Source organism: Brachyistius frenatus, unplaced genomic scaffold, assembly GCF_029030835.1.
Source record: "Brachyistius frenatus isolate BFR_SWC_R1_liver_20210118 unplaced genomic scaffold, ASM2903083v1 Contig_168, whole genome shotgun sequence".
NCBI classification, from domain to species: domain Eukaryota; kingdom Metazoa; phylum Chordata; class Actinopteri; family Embiotocidae; genus Brachyistius; species Brachyistius frenatus.
Genome location: NW_027210767.1, coordinates 240,001 through 248,860, shown reverse-complemented (window position 1 = coordinate 248,860; position 8,860 = coordinate 240,001). Strand labels below are relative to the sequence as shown.

At 42.9% G+C, this 8,860-nt stretch overlaps 1 protein-coding gene across 1 annotated transcript in view; it reads left to right on the top strand.

The window, feature by feature from the left end:
* Window positions 1-319: 319 nt before the first annotated feature.
* LOC138631888 (MAM domain-containing glycosylphosphatidylinositol anchor protein 2-like) overlaps window positions 320-8,860 on the top strand; it is a 46,511-nt gene continuing 37,970 nt past the window's right edge. The window contains exons 1-4 of the mRNA XM_069717078.1: window positions 320-405; window positions 2,838-3,034; window positions 5,086-5,218; window positions 6,448-6,720. Coding sequence (XP_069573179.1) covers window positions 2,852-3,034; window positions 5,086-5,218; window positions 6,448-6,720 — 589 coding nt within the window. The 5' untranslated portion in view covers window positions 320-405; window positions 2,838-2,851. The remainder of the gene's footprint in view (window positions 406-2,837; window positions 3,035-5,085; window positions 5,219-6,447; window positions 6,721-8,860) is intronic.

Genomic DNA, 8,860 nt, shown 5'->3' with positions numbered 1-8,860 from the left:
CTCCCAACAGGTCCTCACACCATTTTTCACATCATTTTGGACCACTGGCTTCTTCATGTGACACCAGAATGAACTCGTGATGTTGAGATCAGGGCTCCGGTTTGAATGAATCTGCATGTTTCTTTGATGGTGATGGAAACTTTTCACAGCGCCATCTTCGCCGCGTCACCGAAATGCGTGTTAGTCGTTTAAACTGCGTGTTCTGATCATCCTTCACCGTTCCAACGCAGATCCGTTGGACCAAGACAGCGGGCGGAACCTCGGACCGTCCGGGCGAGGCAGCACAGCACAACGAAACTCTGAAGATCAAAACCATCAACCGTCACCAGGGGGGGCGCTACTACTGCAAGGCCGAGAACGGACTGGGGTCGCCCGCCATCCGCTCCATACGAGTCGACGTCTACTGTAAGAGCACACGCACACAAACAAACACACACACACACACACACACACACACACACACACACACACACACACACACACACACACACACACACACACACACACACACACACACACATTATTAGAAGGAAATGAAATACATGAGGATTAACAGAGCTGACCAGCAGGAAACTAGAATCCCCTCCTCCAACCTGTCAGCGATCAGTTCCCATCGATGTCCGTCCTGACTCATATCATATGTTTGGTGAAGACTTTCCAGGAATTTGTCCAATGAAGCTGATTCCGATAGAACACAAAGTGGTAGCCATGACAACAGGCGATGCTTCAAATGTGGATGTTGCTGCTAAGAAGCTACAAAAAAAACGTGGATGCGTCACACACATCTTTAACACAACAGCACAAGAAGATCTAAACAAGCAGAATCAGAAATACTTTATTAATCCCCGGAAGGAAAATGTAACGCCTTCACTAGGATAGAAAAAGAACAGAAGACTTTAAAAAACAGGATAATAAATATACAATAAATAGCAATATATAATGGTTAAATGCCCATGAGTGCAAAGTTTGTGGAAATGTACCAGATTGTGTTCAGAATCTAACCAAATGTGAAATATGGTCACAATCTGCCCTTTTGGTGCTTGATAATGGGAAGAAATGGGTTTCCGCAGAACATTATGATTGTCTCAGTGAAGTTGACCTTTGACCCTGCGGATGTAAAGCATCTTCACGTCATCATTTTAACCAAGTAGACGTTTGAGTGACATGTCGTCAGCGTAGGAATTCTTGAGCTGTGGCCACAAACATGTTTGTGAAGTCATGGTGACCTTTGACCTTTTGGCCACCAAATTCTAATTGGTTCATCCTCGGAACCAAGAGAGCGTTTGTGCCAAATTTGAAGAAATTCCCTCTTGAGTGTTCCTGAGGCATCAGGACGGACGACCTGAATACGTATCGGTGTTGTCAGAGTTCACTTCAACTGAACCGAAGAGGTCTTCGTCTCTACGAGTTGTGACTCGCTGGTAAATGTTCCGGTTTAAAGTCCGTAAAACTTCCCGCCGTCTCCTCGCCACGTGTGTCGAACACTTTCTGACTTTGCCCACATGTGCGGAAACTCAGCGCGGAGGTGTTTTTTTTTTTTATCCCCCCGGAGCTCAGCTGGCTGACGGATCGGTCACAGGACGCATGAGGAGGGATGTTTGTCTCAGCGGTGATTTCAGCTGCTGCTCACCTTCATGTTCACTGCCGCAGCTGGGACACAGTAAATCCCAGAAGAAGAATAACAAGAAGAACAAGCGTCCTCTGGGTATGTTTTTGTTCAATGATTCCTGTCCAGTAAAGTTTCTTGCGAAGCAACAAAAGCAGGAGGGAAGAATACCTGCATGCTGCGAGTGTTGTTCTATGAAAGCCATAATATCCTGGAGGATGTTTCTTACTGGGATTACAGGGATTTAAGTGGTACCTGAACGCATCGCTGTTGAGTGCTGCCTTCAGGGCACGCAGGCTTTTACACAATGTTTTCCTCATCAAACTGCAGCAGAAAAAAGCAGATGGATCGTTTCTTCCGACCACGCCCTGACCTGCAGCTACTGCAGCATCACTCCCAGTGCATTGTGGGAGTTCCCAGCAGGCGGGAGCAGATAGTTTTGGCCTTTTTTGTTTCCCTGCAGTGGTTTTCCGTGTTTGTTGTGCAGTTTTGGACGTCGCTCCGTGTGAAGTGCAGCGGCGGCCGTTAGCTCTTCTGCCGCCGGCGGCTTCATAACCGCACTCATTAAGGCCGCGCAAGCCCGATTGGCCAGCCGCGGTCAGCTGATCGGGCAGCCGGCTGTGCCCACCTCCCCCCACAGCTCTGCAGTAATTACCCTCGCCACAGGAAATGTGACCCCGCTGTTTGGAAAAATATGAGAAACAGTAAATTGATATGCTGCAGGAGGAAACAAACGGTCTCTGCAGCGGTTCAGGAGGATCTGCAGGGCTGCATATATTATCCAGGTAGTAAATAATTGGACAGTGAAGTGGCCTTCAGACTTATTCAGACTGTTTTGTCTAGAGCCTCTTTAAAAGTGGCAAAGTGGGGCCTTCAACCAAACGAACACAGGAATCTGCTTCTGCATTTTCACATGTACATGACTTACTGACGTATACAGGTGTGTGTGATCAATAATATTATCTGGTTATTGATTAATGCATGCTGCATGATGTACTTGTTGGGAAACCATCGTGCTTTAACTCGCTTACTTCACTGGAGCAGCTCCCTCCATGTAAAACACCAAAGTCCATTCAAATATCTGCAAATTTGAGATCAGTTTGGTGAACACTGCTGATGGTTACTGGTATACTTTCTTAATGCTTTTTACTCCTCCCCCTCCTCTTTCTTCTTGTTTCTGCTACTCCCCTCCTTCCCCCTCCTCCTCTTCCTCCTCCCTACTCTTCCTCAGACCTGGACGACCCGATGATAACGGTGCATCAGAGCGTCGGCGAATCGAAGGAGCAGTTCTACTTCGAGCGGACGGTGTTCCTTCGCTGCGTCGCCAACTCCAACCCTCCCGTCCACTACACCTGGAGGAGAGGTAGGGAGGCGCTGTCGCAGGGCTCCGACGCCGGGGTGGAGATCTACGAGCCGTTTTTCACGCAGGTGAGGAGGCTAATGTTTCAAAAAAGGAGGAAAATCGGGGTAATAAATTCACATTTTGGTTCTTAGTTTCAGGAGTAAAACTTTCCCAATATATGTGGGAGAGCTGCAGGGCGAAGCAACCTGTTCTGAGCAGCAGGATATGATCTCTGGTAGACGAAACTCAAAAGAGGCCTCAGGCTTTTTGGTCTCATGATATTTATAAAGCAATCATTTTCTCCAATAAGTGCATTCAAACATTTTGAGAGACAAGAGCTCCCTAATGGATAATTGCTATCAGGTACTCGAGCAGTGATGTGTATTTTATTTCAGCACAACTTTCGAACTATGCCTCACTAAAAACACAACAGTTCTGCACCGCTGAACCCTAAATGGGTTTGTACAACCTCAGGTTCATGAGCACAAATGTGTGAATTTTTGAGTAAATGACGATAATGAGAAAGAAAAGTAAACTGTTACAACTCACTTTTACTTTGGTATTTTGACCCTGAACTCAGTTTTTCTGCGATTTCTGTTTCAAGTCTTCATTTCCCTTGACTCCTGCTGACTGCAGACACTCAAACAAACGAACCAGATTCCGTCTCTGACTGTAAATATTTTTTGTGGATCCTCCGTCGGCAGGTTTTCGAAAAAAGTCGTAGTTTATCCTCCTCCTGCGTCTCCTGTGGATTAAAAACCTCTGCAGATGGAGAGTCCAGATTTGCCTTGTTTTCCTTTTGGCCGTGGTTTACATTTAATTTGGAGCAAAAAAGGGAAGCCGGCCAATCAGGCGGCTAGTTAGCGGGCCGTGTAATACTGCAGCAGAGATAACATTCACGCCAGATTTGAACGCTGTCAACTGTAATGCCTTCAGCGTGGAGCTCGTGAACTTGTTAACCCCTCCCCCCTCGCTTCTCATGGGCTGTAATGAGGAGCTTATCTCCTCCTCCTCCTCCTCCACAGCCCAAAAAAATTGGCCGCCATCTTTGCACAAACATCCCATTTAAATGTCATCTAATCTCATCTCATCTGTCCGTGAGGCGGAAGGCAGCGCCGAGGCTGCCAGAGGAGATAAGAGAGATTTGGCAGCGAGGTAGAGACAAGGGGATGAAGAAGAAGAAGAAGAAGAAGAGGAGGAGAAATGAGGAAGAAGGAGGAGGAGCTCAGATCGGGACGGAGGTTTGATTCACCTGCTGATGTTCGTCACTTTACTTTCATGTTTGTTGTGACAAAAGCATCAAAAGTCAGTGAGTTTGAATGGCAGGGCTTTGATTCCTGTTGGTACGGTGCCCAAAAATACAGAAAACACAATAACGGATGTTGTTGATTGGACGAGCCGTTTAAAAAGTGAACCATAATATCTATTCCACTTTAACTTTGTCAGTCTAATATACATTATATTATTATTATAATATATTTTAAATTTTATTTCTGTATAATTTTATTTAATTTTGTATATTTCGATTACATTTTAATTATTTAATGTAATATGTATTTATTTACTATTTGTCAAGTGTTTTTCGAGTGTTCATATTTTTCGGTTTTGTAATTAATTACTTCTATTTATTTGTGTTCAATTGTGTTTATTTATATTTTATATATATATATTTTAAATCTATTATTTTGTTTAACTGGAAAGTGTTTTGAGATTATAATTTTTTTTTTTTTTTTTGTTTTTTAAGAATGCCCTGACCAAGAAAAGCAGTCATAACAATTTTACAAACTCACAATAAAAAAAATTGAACGGTTCATTCCATTACAAATAAAATTGCTTATAATGAATCGTCAACCAAAAAGGAATAAAAATAAACACTGGGCTGTCAGAACTGAATTGATGGAATCAGGGCTGTAGAAGTAAACAATATACTGTATTACAAAAATAATTCAGTGTTTTTTGTTTGTTTGTTTACTCGGTCTTTACTAGTTTGTTTTTATTGAGCCATTGTTCAAATGGCCACTTTTAATTGTGAATATGGTTCAGAAACACAGACAGTAAACTAAAATACACTTTTTTCAGACATCCAGAGCCAGAAACGCAGAATAAAAGGACGACGATGTGTGTTTGTGTGTTTCAGGGCGAGACAAAGATCCTGAAACTGAAGAATCTCCGTCCGCAGGATTACGCCGACTACACCTGCATCTCCTCCGTCAGGAGCGTCTGTGGCATCGGAGACAAGAGCGCCCACTTTAATCTGAACAACAGGACAGGTACACACACTCACAAACTCACCTGTATTACTGTAGTTCTGGGGATATTTTATTTATCTTATTTAGCAGAAAAAGGATTAAAAATCTAAATAGCTCTAAAACATTGCAATCATATCAAAGTTATGTAACAACAGTTCAAAAACTCTGAACTTCCAGTTTATATTTTTGATATAAAAAGGACAATTTTACCTCATAATTTTTAGCCAGTTTATTTTATGTCATTAGTGAGTCAGAATTATGGCATTTTAAAGTCATAGTAAGTTCACATTTTTACCTACTTTGACAGCAAAAAAAACTTTGTGTCTGACGATTGTGACTATTTTTTTTATTCTAATCCCTCCTTTTAATGCATTTTTTTTTGGGGGGGGTGGCAGAATTGGGCTTCCATACTTATATGAAAAGCTTAACAAATGTGATATCTACTTTCCCCGGATATTTTCTGATCTCTCTCTGTACCTGTGTGTGTACAGTCAGATGAACGTAAACCATAAATAAATTATTTTCCTCTGCAGTTTTCTGACCTGTACAGTAAATCTTTCTGCCCCGCCCCAGGGGCTGATGGGATTTACATGATGTCAGCTTAACGGAGGTCGATTCAGCTATTTTTAACTCCCTCATTATTATTTCTGCATTTAGCTGCTTTTCTGCAGCTCCTTCCGTGCAGCTAGTTGAGGCAGCGAGTTGCTCTGCAGTTTTTTTTTGTTTTTTTTTTGTTTTTTTTCTCCACACGAGGCTTTTACATTCCTGCAGCGGGGTGCGTGATCATCATGGATTATTTAAGCATGATGAGATATTTAAAGGCTTTCAAAATGTAAAAAAATGTATACATTAGTCTCCGGAAACTTCAGAGATGCACCTGCAAATGTAGCGGCCAACAACAGGCTGAAAAATACTTCAAATCAATTAAATAAAAATGAAGTTCATCAACACTACGGTCAGATTTTTACAGTAGAATGATAGAGATGAAAATCTAAATTTTACCCGCATATTTTAATTTAAATGTCACGGAGTAGTGCATTCAATGGAAAGATGATCGCGGGAAACTATATCAGTTTATTGGGGTGAAATAAATAATCAGTCAACAATTCTGATTCGTGATAGTTTAAAAGGACAATTCCAGTTTGTTTCCCCCTTCATGTCCTGGTTTATTTGTTATTTTGTCCTCGGTTATTAGTATATTAGTTTTCTACACTCTAATTCAATTTAAGTCTTCCTCTCCTCCCCCTCAGCTCCTCCCTCGATCAAGCTCCTCCTGGACGACCCGCTGGTGGTGAATCTGGGGGAGACGATCACCGTGGTGTGCGTGGCGTCGGGCGGAGACCCGCCCCCGACGCTGATGTGGACGAGGCCGGGGGGCGAGGAGCTCCCGAAGAGGAGCGTCATCAACGGTGGCACGCTGACCATCCCGGCGGTGACGCTGGAGGACGGCGGCGCCTACAGCTGCGTGGCGACCAACAACGTGGGAAACCCCGCCAAGAAATCCACCACCTTGCTGGTCCGAGGTACGACATGAACACTCACCTAAAAAAAAATTTAAAAAAAAAAAAATGGTCTCGCGCCTTAATTATTCATAACTTTAAGCCTTAGTGCAAGTTAAATGGGTGACTTTAAAAGCCCCATGGATGGGGAATTTGGCCGACTCGCTTTTGGAGCCTCAAGAGGCCATTCGAGGAACCGCAGCGTGGGCATTTCTGCGTAGGCTTTATTTTTCAGGCTCGCAGGTTGCAGCTTGGTGGAAACATCAGTTTAATCTCTCAGTGCAGAGATTAAGATCCGAGACATGGTTAGCCTAGTTTAAGCACAAAGACTGGAAATAGGGGGAAACTGTTAGCCTTAGCGTCATCAGAAGAGAGAGAGTGTCAACACTGGGGATGAATATGTTACATTATCTGCCAATAATTAATTATTACAGTAATTTATATTGTTCACAAATGCCAGTTTTCTATATGAATGCATGAGTCTTTAAATAAACATCAGTATAAATACAAAACATAATGGATATCGTAAGATTTTCTAGTGAACAGTGCGTCCACATCACCTCATACACAGACTAAAAAACAAAACGGATCTGTCAAGTTTCCAGAAACACTTCGATATCAGAAATAATAAAAAAAAATGTTTCACCATTAACCCTTTTATATTTAAAAAAAAAAAAAATAAAACTGCTGCACACGCACCATCGTCGCCAGACGTAGTTGTTTTATTTCTCACGTCGTGCCTCTGGGATTTCCTCACGGGTCATCTGCCGGTCGTTCACCTGTGTAAACACGGTCTTTCTTCTTGTTTCAGTGTGTGTGTGTGTGCGGTTCTAACAGGTGAGCTGCCGCAGGTACAAAGCAAACATCCGTGTTTTTACTTGTTGCTCTGAAGGTACAAGCTGCTGCAGAAAAGACGCGACGCATCCGCAACAAACAGCTTTTATCTGCGTCTCTGCCGGGAGACGTTAAGCTCTGCGATTAATTCATCCTTCACTGTTCAAATCCTCCTCCTCCTCCTCCTGCTCCTCCTCCTCTTCCTCCTCCTCCTCCTCCTCGCCTCCGCTGCGGGCCGTCGTCTCCTGCAGCATCATTATGAACCCTCATCAGCACTTTGTGAAGTTTTGTGGCTTGCATGCAAAAGAAGAAACTCAGCAGCGCAAACTGAGCGATAACAGACATTTGGATTCAACTGTTAATTATATAACAAGATTAACTGAAGATTAAAGACAAAAATAATTATCAAAATATAATAGAGTCATTACCCAACACTTAATACAACGAAATAAGTTAAAACTGTGTTTGTTTTCTATCCTTATTTCTAACATAAGAGCAGCAAAAGTCGCCCAAAAAACAACATCATCTCTATACATCCTCTTTACTGCAAACTGAATATGATGAAATAATTGAAACACACAAAATATACATGTGCTAAATACTATATACATCATACATGTCAGAGCTGTAACAATGCACAAAAATCACGGGTCAGCGCGTTTTCGCTTCAGCAGAGAAAAACAAAAATCCAAAGTGTCCAGATGTCAATAATTATTTCTTTAGCAGTCAAAATGTTTGACGCATAATGACGCAAAACCTTTTAGAGCTTTTTCTCCGAAGCTCTGTGACTTTAACTGATAACGGTCGGAGAAAATATAAAAATTACATTTCATCTGATTCAGTCTGCAGTAGGAGAAACTTCAGAGAAATTATTTTTAATTCCATCCTTCTGTAAACCACCTGTCCTGTTCGGGGACCTGACAGGCCTTCCCAGCATGCACTGGGGGAACAGGTTGTGTGTCCGTCACATGGGAGCTGATGGAGCCAATCAGGAGGTTTTTATTAAGAAAATAGATAAAACATGGATTTAGTGTGTGTGTGTGTGTGTGTGTGTGTGTGTGTGTGTGTGTGTGTGTGTGTGTGTGTGTGTGTGTGTGTGTGTGTGTGTGTGTGTGTGTGTGTGTGTGTGTGTGTATTCAGGCTGCAGGGCAGAGATAAGCTGCCGAGCCTCCAGCAGAGACACGACGGCATCAAACCCACGGGACAGACAGCGCGCTCTGTGTCCATGTGTCCCACTAAGGTTTCAGATGAATCCCAAACTCCCAGCATGCCAAGCTCCCCATCAAACTCCTCCTCAGCTGACTTGAGTTCAACCGGACAAGATTTGTCC